Source organism: Bacillus rossius, chromosome 1, assembly GCF_032445375.1.
Source record: "Bacillus rossius redtenbacheri isolate Brsri chromosome 1, Brsri_v3, whole genome shotgun sequence".
Lineage (NCBI taxonomy): Eukaryota > Metazoa > Arthropoda > Insecta > Phasmatodea > Bacillidae > Bacillus > Bacillus rossius.
The window spans coordinates 84236531-84249560 of NC_086330.1; the positions used below are offsets into that span (position 1 = coordinate 84236531).

The 13030-nt window shown below is 35.9% G+C and overlaps 1 protein-coding gene across 1 annotated transcript in view; it reads right to left on the reverse strand.

Moving 5' to 3' along the window:
• LOC134538729 (serum response factor homolog) overlaps positions 1–13030 on the reverse strand; it is a 155562-nt gene that overhangs the window by 112470 nt on the left and 30062 nt on the right. The window contains exon 2 of the mRNA XM_063380191.1: positions 675–929. Within this exon, the coding sequence (XP_063236261.1) occupies positions 675–929 (255 nt within the window). The remainder of the gene's footprint in view (positions 1–674; positions 930–13030) is intronic.

A 13030-nucleotide genomic window follows, 5' to 3' on the forward strand; every position in this document is an offset into this window, starting at 1 on the left:
ACTGTATGTTCCCTGTGTCTGTAAGCTCTCTCTCAGAAGCGCTGCTTGAAGGCTGGCCTGGCAGCCGAGGCAGCCCCCGGGACGCTGCGTGGTACGCATGTAATACTGATCTCACTGTTCCGCGTCATGCGGACCACACCGGGCTTTGCCAACGCTCCTTACCGGGGTGTAGACAAGCACCCCGATGAATAAACAGCAGTAAAGGTGTTCACAAAAACTCTCAAAGCATGCTTTAGATAAAATAACATGCCAGGACTATGATATTAAGTAGTCCCAAAAGTAAGTTGTAGTGTTCTGATACACTATACCATGAGTAAGTAGAGGAAACGAGCGAGTTCCGACACACACGGATCGGCGGCAAAGCTCGGCGGGTGGAGAGTTGCGGGACACTACCGCTGCGGGTGAGAGTGCGACATGTGCGGGTGGGGCGGGGGGTAAGCCGTGTGGGGCGGGAGGGGTGACGGAGACTGCTGGTACGCACTGGCCATCATGGGGCCAGGGCTGGAGCAGGGCACGAGGTGGGAAGGGGGCGACTGGGCGTGCGTGGGAGGGCCCATCATATGGTGGTGGTGATGCGGGGAGCTTGGATGCTGCTGAAAGTGCGCATGCGAGAGGGGGTGGTGGTGCCCCTGTGGCTGGGGAGGGGGCGGGGCGCCGTACACCATCTGCCTTACTTTCTGCTCCTCATCGCCGATGTTGTAGGTGAGCTCCGTCTCCTCGAAGCCGGTGGCAGACATGCGCTGGTCACCACCGGAGCTCCCGCCCGCCGGGGGGTCTGGCGAGTTCAGGCACGTCTGTATCAGCGCCTTGCCAGCCTCTGACGTGATCATGGGCTGCAGCTTGCGCGTCGCGAAGGTGTACACGTGTCCCGTCTCCGAGGCGACAAGCAGCATCACCTGCGTGCCCGTCAGAGTGGACAGTTCGTATGCCTGCAACACGCACCACCAGTGATCACTGCTGGCTCCACAACCATTTTCCATCCTCCTGCCTGACGAAACATAACGCACCAGTCATCAGAGAGTTCACTTGTTCCATTTCATTTTCATGACTGGATTGCTTGCAAGTAAGTATATACTAGGTTAGATTGCACAGTCTCATAAATGGTACATGTCTGCTGTCACATTTTGCATTCCGTTCAAGTTTCAAATTACTGTCATATCCTTGCTGTGAGTTTGTTGTTGACCATCAAGGAGTGTCAAGTAATTTCTTAATCAATTACAAGGTCACAGAACCATACAAGGTTTTCAAGTCACAATGGAAATTTTGCAATTTCTTGTATAGTTTGTTTTTTGCTATAATGTGAATTGCAGAGCAACCCAAATTTGAACATCAAAAGTCAAATATTAGCACTGGCGGTAATTCAAACATAATGAGATGACCTGTATACACATTCTGCACATGTAATCAAAAAGCTAGGAGTTGTCAAATACTTTAGACCTATTATAGGAACTCCATTATAAAGTTTCTGATATTACGTTTAAGCACCTTTCAAAATCCTCAAAAAAATTTTGCACAGTAATTAAAATGGGATGAGATCAACAAGTACCTAACTTACAGTTTTAATTAACAATGTGTTTGAATTTCTTAAATATTAAAATTGACAGTACCCATGTTTAAAGGAGAAAACGAAGCTAAATATTCTTGCTATCTGCTGTTGGGGGGCGTCGCCCTGAGAGCACAGCTGCGACCTGCTCCCCAGGCTGCGCAAGCCGGGATCACCTCGCGTGATGCAGAGGAAAGCCGGCCGCCTGTTTGCCATGCAGGCCGTGGCTGGCCGCGCCACCCGACAATAGCCTCCGCACATCCGGAGGACGGACCTGCGTCCCAATGAGCCGTCAGCAGCGACCTTTAAACCTCGCATGTGCTCCGCAAGATGCCATGCCAATAAAACCTGAGATAATGCAGCTGCATATCATCCAAAGTGTGCTCCAATAGTATGCTTTTTATGCTAGATTTCAACATTTCAGCCACACATCATTCAAAAAAAGGATGTGTTAGGTCACAAAATCCATTTAGAGTTCATTAATATTAATATATAAGTAATATTAATAAATAATATATAATATAAAAGTCAAAATATTAACTTTTGACTTTTTTATAAATAATTTTTTTTTCAAAACAATTTTATACTTTTCCTGGTATTTAGATTAACTGTTTTTTTTAATTTTTAACTTTATAAAAACTAATGTAAGATTTCTTAAGTTAATTTTATTTATTTATTTGTCCATTGTTACAATTTTTTTAATGTTTACATTAGTTAAAATGCTGCATGTATATTTAAGTGTCTAGATGCACTAACCCACAAGCTTTCTTTTGTGAGTGCTAAATTTCCTGTTTAAAAAATGTAAAAAAAAAAGAAGCAAATATATTTATTATTACATATATTATAAATATTCTCGCAGGCCTTTTAGTAACAATTTTATTCTAGCTTGTAAATTAAGGACAACCCCTAAACCACTTACAGTAGTTTCAATGTTTGTTTTAAAATCAAACATCAGTAAGCAAAATTTTTGAGAAAACAAATCAAAAAAACATTAACTGTGTGACATCAAACCTGAGCGTATATTGTGGTAAGGACCTATAAGAAGCAATGTATGAGTACAGAAGCACCTCTTGCTCCAGAGTGTAAGTACAGGACCAGTCCCTTGCTCCAGATATGCCTTACTTGCTCCCAGCAGTGCTGCCAATGTCCACAACCTGGACGGCAGCAGACAGGACCTTCCTCACATGCTCAAAGTGAATCACTAAGAGTACGCTGCTAGCCAGCTCACCGTATCGCAATGCCGCCAGAGTGAATGTGTGCGGAATGAAGATAGCGGAGCCGCACAATGAAGGAACACGGTGAGTCAGGGCACACGACTCCTTACCCTCACACATTCAGATTCTGCCAGAGAATCAAAGAGGGGCAGAGGAGGGAGATGTTCATTCATGTACGGGAACATAGAAAATCAAGCAGGGTGTAAGAAAATGAACACACATAACGTATATAATGAGTTGCCTTCCATGTTTATTTTTTTTCTCACAATTCGACAGCATAAGGGGTGAAAAGGTAATAAGTTGTGTTTTATAGTCAAAGTCATATCTCAAAAAAAATTAAGCAAGGGTAATAAAATGAGCATGAATAATTTGCATATTGAACTTACAATTCTTTTTACTTTTTTTTTAAATCTGACCGCAAATAGGGTAAAAAGAAGTAGGTTAATTTTAATAGTAATGAGTCATATATAAACACAAATAAAGTTAGAGATAATAAAATTATCATAATCAATTTACATAATGAGTTAAAAAGGGTGTTTTAATTTTTTTTAATTACACATCTTATATCTTAAAGAGAGTAAAAAACTGATATGGTTGTACATATTTGAAATAAAAAATTTAATATCTAAAGCAAATCAAGCGGAAGGCAAGAAACTAAGCACGACTAATTTAAATAATAAGTTATGTCATGTTTTTTTTTTTTTTATTAATTGTTTAAAAATTATACTTCAAAGAGGTAAAAGGGTAAGTTATGATTTACATAAAAATTATCATCTCCAAATTGATGAACAATAATAAACATAATCAATTATGTAACATGTTTTTAGTATGTTTAAAAGTTTTAACACAATGGTAGTTTCGAGTGAAATGGAGGTAAAGTTAGTTTTTTTGTAATAAATTGTATCTCTAAGCAAATCAAGCAGGTGATAAGAAACTGAGCAAGAATAAACTATATAATGATATTTATAGAAGGTTTATCTTAACATTTTTCAATATTCTACTTCAAAGGGAATGAAAAGGCTGTCAGTCTTATTTTATTATAAAAATCATACCTATCACAGAAGCTAATCAAAAAAGGAGATATTACTTACAAAAACAGAAAATATATCAACTATTTTTCTACCACTTTACGAATTTCAAAATTAGAAGGGCTGAAATGGTATGAATATGATTCTCTAATAAAGAAAATTATATCTACCCATCTAATAAAAGTGAATTTATAATGTTTTCTGAAATTTCACCTCTAAAGTTGTAATGGGGGTGAGAGTTGTTTTAAAAAGAAAAAAAATTATTGGATCCATTTAATCAGTACGTACCTATATGGTATATCTGGCAAGAAAAAAAATTCATAAATAAATTTAGTTTATTATAAATATTTTGGATTTCTCTCCTCAGGCAGTAAAAATGGGTTTTGTTTGGTTAACGGATATCGCCGTATTTACTATGTAGTTCTGAATTTTCGCATAAGCATATCAGTGGGAAAAGAGTAGTAGTGTGAAAATTTATTAATTTTTCTATTTATATTAACCTTCTAACATGTAAGTTAACGATTTAGATACCTGTATTAAACATTTGAAATACAGATGTGATTGTTTCAAAAATTTTAAAATATTATAGGTATCTGTAATGACGTGAAACAGGAAAGCATTTAATGATTATTATGTATGTTTAAACAATGAAATATGGAAATGTAGAAGGTAGCATGAATTAAATTAAATTAAAATAGTTACGTGTTACACAAATTTTAAAATGGGCTCCCTCTTTAAATGTGTATGCTGTAAGCCTGATTTAATTAAGGTAAAATAATATATTCTAGGACAGAAACAGTAAATACAGCATCAGCATATTTACTTAATCTATATTAAAAATTAAACATGCCTACCACTACCACTTATGAAATTTCAACCTTCAATGTTTTGCTATGAAAAAAATCTTATACACACCTAATATTTTATATTGTCTATATCTTTAAAGTAAAAATAAGGAAATTATTCACACCCAGTACTTAAAATGGTACAAAATTAACACTATTATAAAATTGGCGTAAGTGAGAACTCGGATTGTTAGCTAATTCAAACTAATGGTGTGCTCCCTATTTTGGTGGTTTTGATTTGTTCAGTATTACTTATGATGATTCGGAATACTTTCAATATTGTGTAAGGTTAAAAATCACCTGATCATGATTCTGAGTGAGAAAATAAGTTTGTGAACACATTTGGAAACAAACTAAACTAAAATTGTTTGTATGCCATCTCTGAAATCGGACCATAGCCCTGGGAAAGTATGATTGGAACAGAACCTAAGATTGTGAAGTGGTCAAAAGTGAAAGCAAATGGAAGAAAAATCCAAAAGGATTCTTCAAGCTAGTGAAAAATATGGGGCCATATATTCCAGCTGATTTCCGTCAGGCAAGAAGCAAGTGCAACAAATTAAGTTAAAAAAAAAACAGATGGAAGGACAAAAACCAAAGGTATATTAAAAAAAAGTTGTTCATCCATTACTTCATCCAAAATTTAAGCAATTTGAATGCAATTTCAACAATTACTGCGGAAAAACTGGCCCAGTAGATAACTGCATTCCAGTTGGTGAACTTAGACAAAAATAAGGTTACTGAATTAAGTGATACATTCTGCTTGAAAGGGCTTGTGTTTGAATCCCAGTTCAGCCATCTTTATTTCTGTTTTCCATGGTTACCCTTAATCAATCCGGCTGACGCCAAGAATTTTCCTTCAAACAAGCCATGGTCAATTCCTTCCCCGACACAACTGCATCGTTCTGGTTGAACGGAGCAGTCTCCAGTGAGTGGTCTCGCTGTCCACTATACGTAAAATCAAAATAAAATTAAAATGAAATCTGTACTATCAACACCATAGAAAATGATAAAATATGACAATAAAAACAATTCACTATCCTCAATAATGAGTTGTTATCAACAGAACTGCTACATATAAAAATAGTACTTGTAACAATAATGTAATTACTAACAGTGTGTGTCCCTCTGCAAATAATCGCATGGTGATTTTTTTCTTTATCACATCATGTAATAAAAATGTTATTATCAATCATGAAATAGTAATTGATTGTGACAAAATAAATAAAATAGATTATGTATGTGGTACATACTTAGAAGTATTGGTAGAAGTGGGTATTGGTTGCTCTTGGTTGTGAAAAACTGTGGTTTTATTGTTATAACTCTATATACCAGTTTTTGAGAATAATCATTAGCTTTTAAACACAAAATGTTGGTCCAGTAGTTTTTGCACAATACTTGAACAAACAAACAAACAAATAATAATAATATAGTTGATAAAAATTATTCAATAATAAACTATTTTTATTCATACTACTTTTAACTACAAATTTTTTTTTTATTAAAGATACCAAATTTATATAGATTTACTAACAGCATGGTTTTTGCCTTTTTGCCAAACAGGGATAAATATATTTGAGTTGTTGTTGTATTAATATACAGGTATATGGTGATAATAAAAAGAAGCAGATCTCAAATTTACATACAATCTTGAATTAGGTATTCATTAGTATTTAGTTCTCCTAAATGAAGCCAAGAATGTGCTAGCATAGTTATTAAATCAAAAACATAACTAATATATTTCTGCAAAACTTTCCCAATTCCAATTTTTACAGTCTGAAATAACCTTATCGTTGACATGATTTTAAACCTAAAGGGGAAAAAATGCAATTTTGGTAATTTTATGTAAGCACAGGTGCCACAAAACTTTATATTGTAGGGGGGGGGGGGGGGGGAAGCCATCAATATTTTCAATATTTTACTCAACCTCTAAGCCAATAACCTGCTTTTAGACATTTTGGCATACATACAATTGAATAGCAACTCACAACAGATTCAGCTAACAAAAAGTGTTCAAAGTCTGTCATTTAAAAGTCTGATATTTAAAAGAGTAGGATCTCAAATACTTAACATTGAAAAAATAAGCTACAATGTAACAGAATACATCCCGCCCAATTAGCACTCATTTTATTCGTCACAACTGGTCAAAAGCAACTCAACGCTTACACTTTTGTTATAACCCTAGAATGGTCTTATTTACTACTTTATGGTATGCTATTATCATCACGACATGTGAATTTCCATCTAACTAAAAATAATTATAACTTTCATATAAGAAGCTTTCTCGTGATTAGCTTTGTGTGTGCCTTTAAAATTACTCACCTGTAATGAAGTTTTGCTTATAAAACACAAGAACAAAGAAATTATATTTAATTAGTAATTAACTACTTATTTAGTCCCAACAAGTCGCTGAAAGCACCAGTCTATGTTTACGTTCTCCTTTAACCACAATAAGCTATGTTTTTATACTTGCACTGTAATATTTTATTCAATTGACATCAACATATTAACCTCTTAACTTAAAATCCCGAGAATATTCTGGTTTTTAATTTTTACCTAAATTTAAAAACCCGAATATATTCGGGTGGTTGTGCAAAGTTCTAAGAAATACTAAAAATCCCGAACATTTACGTTCGCTGATGTGAATTTGCTTTCTTGCCTGTAGATAGCTGCCTAGAACACACAGTTAACGGCAGTTACATATTTAGCTGATAGATATCACTCTATATATACCAACTGTGCTTGGTGTATCGCTGACATACTTCGAGCAATCGATTTTACTTTAGTTACGTAATTTCTTCTTACATAGAGCTGTAGTATATTTTAGACACGGGAGATGTAGGCTACTGTGTACTTCGACCAATCATTCCTTCATTAGTTTTTAGTTACTTTATTTTTCCATAGATAGCATTTTAGATATATTTTTTTTTATATGTAAGCAAGTAACTGGCGGGAAATAATTTGATGTTAGATGCGGTGAAACATTCCGTATAGTTCTTGTGTGCAAATATTAGTTTCTATGAACTGTACTAAAATATGGTGAGTGATGAAGAGTATAACTGATAGTGACCAGGAATCATTATCTGTTGAAGATGAAGATTCAAGCTCTTCTGAAGATGTCATTAGAAGTGCACGTCAGTGGGTGGAAATTGATCCTAATACATTACCTCCAAATCCACCACGGTTTCCATTTACAGGTAATGCTGGCATTCATTTTGAGCATGATCCTGAACAAGACATAACTCAGTATATAAATTATTTTATGGATGACGAACAAGTAGATATTATTGTTACAGAGACAAACAGGTATGCTAGGAAAAAAAATATTAGCCAATGGAAAGACACAACAAGTGATGAAATACACATTTTTTTTTGCCATTGTGTTGCTCCAGAGCATTGTGAAAAAACCTACCTATCAAATGTACTGGACAAAAAATTGAATTCTTGCGACGCCAATTTTTCGCCAAGTCCTTAGTTACACAAGGTTTTTGTTGTTGCAGAAATGTCTTAATTTTACAGACAACAATACTTATGATCCGGAAAACCACCCACAACCAAAACTCAATAAAATTTGGCCAGTTTTAGAACACTTGAACAAGATTTTCCGCAGTGATTGCACTCCAGAACAAGATGTTACCATAGACGAAAGTTTGATGCTTTACAATGGCAGATTGGGGTGGATACAATACTTACCTTTGAAGAGAGCGAGATTTGGGATAAAAAGCTTCATGATTTGTGAGTCACTGAGTGGTTACCTTTGGTCTCTTATAATCTACACAGGGAAAGGAACGTCTTTTGATGAAAGCTATAAAGACATGCCCCAGTCAACACAAATTGTAATGACATTGATGAAGCCACTTTTGAACCATGGCTACTGCCTAACAATAGACAACTATTACACCTCTCCACAATTGGCTGATCTGCTCGTTTCAAAACGGACTGACGTTTATGGCACAGTACGGCCATCTTCGTTTCGCAACAAGAAACTGAAGAGTGGAGAGGTTACTGCTTATCAGAGGGGAAAAATAACAGCGATAAAATGGAAAGATAAAAAAGATGTATGCATGCTCACTTCCATTCACACTGCCCAGATGATGACTACACACAAGAGAAATAACGAGAAAATGAAACCTGTGGCAGTGGTTGCATACAAGAAAACAATGGGAGGAGTGGATAAAATTGATCAGCATCTAGCAGACAACCCTGTGACACGTAAAAGAGGGAAGAAGTATTACAAGAAATTTTTTTTTCACCTTCTGGAACTAGCTTTGTGGAACGCATTTGTTCTGTATAAAAAGACAGGAGGTCAAAAAAGCGCTCTTGATTTCCGGCTCGATATTATTGATACGATGTTCAAAAAATACAGGAATTATGACAATTATCCCAAAGCAGTGGGTCGTCCATCTTCAATCACTAGCCCCTTGCGATTGACTGGCAGGCATTTCCCCTCCATTCTACCACCAACCCCGAAGAAACAACACCCCACGAAACTTTGCGGCATGTGCAGTCGTGTACGTGACTGCAAAGGGAAAAAGGCAAGAAGGGAGTCCAGGTACTACTGCGAAGACTGTGACGTTGCCTTGTGCATAGTTCCCTGCTTCAAAGCATATCATACAGCGACAAACATTTGAAAACATGCAGAAGTTGTCAATATGTTTTAGTGAAATGAAAAACACTTGGAATAATTTGTTTTGGTTTTGGGTATGATTATATTATTTTGTGCTATTTCCATGAGACAGTGATTTTATGAGTACAGTATTGATGTATTATGAGTGTTTCTGCAGCATGATCAATTTTGAATTGACATGGACATGAACATTATAGGTTGCTTATGAGTTACCAGTTTTTTTATACACTTCCATGTTCAAACTCATTTTAGGAAAGTAATTTTCAAAAACTAATGGTCTAATTATATGTCTGCATTTCTAGTAACCATAAATAGAAAATATATTTGAAATATTTTAGAAATACTAGATATAATATATCAATGCAAAGTAAATTGTTATGTGTGAAACTTAAGTCTCACGTGCATTTTTTTCTTTAGTTTTGTAAGTTATAAACAGTGTTAGCTAAGTAAATTTTTACTTTTTGGATCTAATTTGCTTGACAGGTGGGTATCTGAAATATTTTTTTAACATCAGAAATGTGACTTTCCAATAGGCAAAAAAATATATATAATCTAACAAAAGTATGTAATCAAATTGTTGTCGAAAAAAACATATTTTCTATGTCTTATTAGCATGTCACCATTTTATATTTTAATATATTTAGTAAGTTATATGTAAAATTAGTTATGTAAATTTTCTCTTTCTTGAGTCAATTTGGTTTACAGAAAATAAAAAATTGTACCTAAACGAGTATACTCGGGCTTTTAAAATATGTCTATTTAAAATGTGCATAGCTGAAGTTCTATGTCAACTATAGGTATCACTTTTTCTCCAGTGAAATTGTTTCATTTCATGTTACTTACTTAAGCAATAAAAAAAATTATTATTTTTTGACACAATATTTGTAATTTAATGATTAAGCTAAGGGGTTAATAAACATTCATGTTTGAACAAAAATTACTGACAGGTTTTGCAAGAAACAGCTAAAAATGAACTTTACAAACATATTTCTCTAGAATGTATGCATCATTCAGTGTTTATGCTTTTTTTGGGGAAGGGGGATATGTTGAATATGCCCATCTGTGGTATATAATTTGTTTATAGGACCAAAAAAATAATAAAATTAGATAATATTTTTTAAGAATACTATCACTCACTATCTTGCATTAAGCAATTCAAAAATACTTCGCAGTGAATACTTGCTAAACTGGCACAACTATTTGTTCAGCTTCTTTTTGCAACAAGAGGTTGTCTATTGTAAAGTATCAATTTGTTCGAAAGACATCAAGTATATATTATGAATAAGATAATTTTTCACTGATAAACTGTCCAACTTTTTCCTATAAGCCATTGAATGACCACAAAAAAAAAGAAAATTATCCACAGCATTACTCATTTCTAAATTAGCACAGTCAGTCAGTAGTACACTGCATTTAAAAATCTAAAGTTATGTAAAATATTCCACTAGTATAGTCTTCAGTACCCTGATAGCAGTATTATGAAATATTAATCTATGAATAACTTTTTTTGAACAAAATAAGCCAAACGAAATTATTCTCAATATTATGAAGGTGGTGCAAATTTCTCCATCTGTTTGAAACTGCACATTATATTAAGCAGTCTACCTTCAGTTCAAATCTTCCGGATAACTTACTCTATTCCTTTCTTGTTATAAACTTATGATACTTCGAATCATATTCTACCCTTTCTTGAAAATCAAAAATTTGTATTCTTTATAAAAAATGAGTAATGTATCAGTTGATATAATTATATTGTACACCAACCAATGTTACGTGTATTTTCATAACAACATGTACATATCTAGGAGTGTTATATAATGCAAAAGCTAGGAAAATGTAGGAGCAAAACCTTAAAGTAGGTGCCTACAAACATAATATGAAACAGATATAGGCCTACTATTTGCAGGAAAGATGAAACCTTTTCTGAGCTATTTCTACATGTTTAAGAGGACAGTCTCCAGCTATTTGTATGTAATGTGAGACTAATAAACGGAAGATATACTAAAAAAAAACTAAATGAAAGTTAGTAAAATGCTGCTATAAATGAAGTATTTGACTTCCAGTACCATTAGTTTGAGACATTTTCGTAACTTTCGTAACCAGTTCTTCAGCTTTGTCACTTCTGTGACATGTAGACATCTTGTGAATACATAATGGCTAAAGTATTGTTACGAACGTTAGCAAGGCCGCGTCACGCGCAGGTGCAGAGCTAGCTGGGCTGACATCACATGCCACCGTAACATGAGATGTTCCGCGCGCACCTGGGTCGCCGCTTTATCTCCCTCCAGCCCTCCGCTCCCCCCGCGCGGCACTGTTAGTTTGACATCTGAAACCTGCCAGCTGCAAAGTTACGCGAGCCGCCGACACGTGTTTGAGAGATTTCTGCCGTAAGGACGGCTCGCGATGACGCGACTGGCCCAGGCCGCTCTCGTGAGTTCTGGCATTGCGCCGGGGCCTATATATATATGCCCGAGGAAGTCCGTGAGCGTAAGAGTCAGTTCGGAGTGTTCAGTTGGGAGTTCTCCCGCGGCGGAGTTTCCGGGCGATAGAGTCGCGGGTGCGGTGGAGTCCCGAGCGAAGTTGCGAGCGAGGAGTCGAGCGGATCCTCGACAAAGGGGAAGTGCGTCTGCGACGGCGGAGTGTGGCGATGGAGTTCCGCAGTGGAGACCCACGAGGGGTGCTGCGGCAAGAGTTGCGCCAGAGGTGCGGCCCAGCGAGGTGTGTGGAACGAGTGAGTGGGGAATAGACCTTTCTTGAAGTGTAATTAATTATTTGCCATTTTAGAAGATTTTTGTAAGTGACATAAGTAGTGGCAATAAATAAAACTGTGTAGTGTAATAAAATCTTTAATTGGGCTATCCTTTACGAACCCGCGGTAAATCGTAACAGTATAAACTCAGAAAAAAACCACAAAAATATTTTGTCCAACAATTTATTTATTCGACTCATTTCTCACAGTAGTCACATTGATCAGGATAAATGACAAATTTTTTCTTTCGATTTACATTTAATTCTCTAACTAGTTTTCTCCTTCTGATATAAAAAACCTTAAAAGACACTAAGTAAACTCTTAAACAAATTGGAAAAACACCTCACCCATTGAAGACAATAGGAATCATATATAACATTATAAACTGTTACTCCATCTCAACATAAAAAGTGACAGTTTACAATCAGAATATAATCAGAAGATAATACTAAATTGAAATGGGTCCTATTGGTTTGGGCTGCTGACTACTTCTACAGATCCATCAAATTTTCCCATTCAAACAACAAGTTTACTCGACCCATCTAAGTAGCTTGTATGTATTTCAGGTTGACGTACAAAACTAGTCATCGTCGCTGTCATCATCGTCATCAAACTCTGAGAGCCATAGACAAAAAGGCAGTCGAAAAACCCAACACCCTAATTAAAGGATTTGTGGACTGGTTTTAGAAAATTCTGCAAAAACACGGCACACTCGCGCTGGAACACACGCTCCAAAACAAAGGTTTGTAAAGCTAACTGAATCTGAAATAATAAGAATACAGCGTAGCCACAGGTGACTGACGCACAACTAGCCGTTTAAGACGGGAATGTTCGAAAAAGTGTCCTCATTGGCAGTGTAGAAAATTCATGTACACACGTCAGCTGTGCCGGTTGCCTGCTGCTACAGGGAGCAGGAGCAGCAGTGACCATAAACTACATCTGACCATAAACATACACTGAGAATCACAAATAAAATTTCTTCTCAAAATTCCACCAGGCAACCTTATTAAATAGAGATGTAAACGGG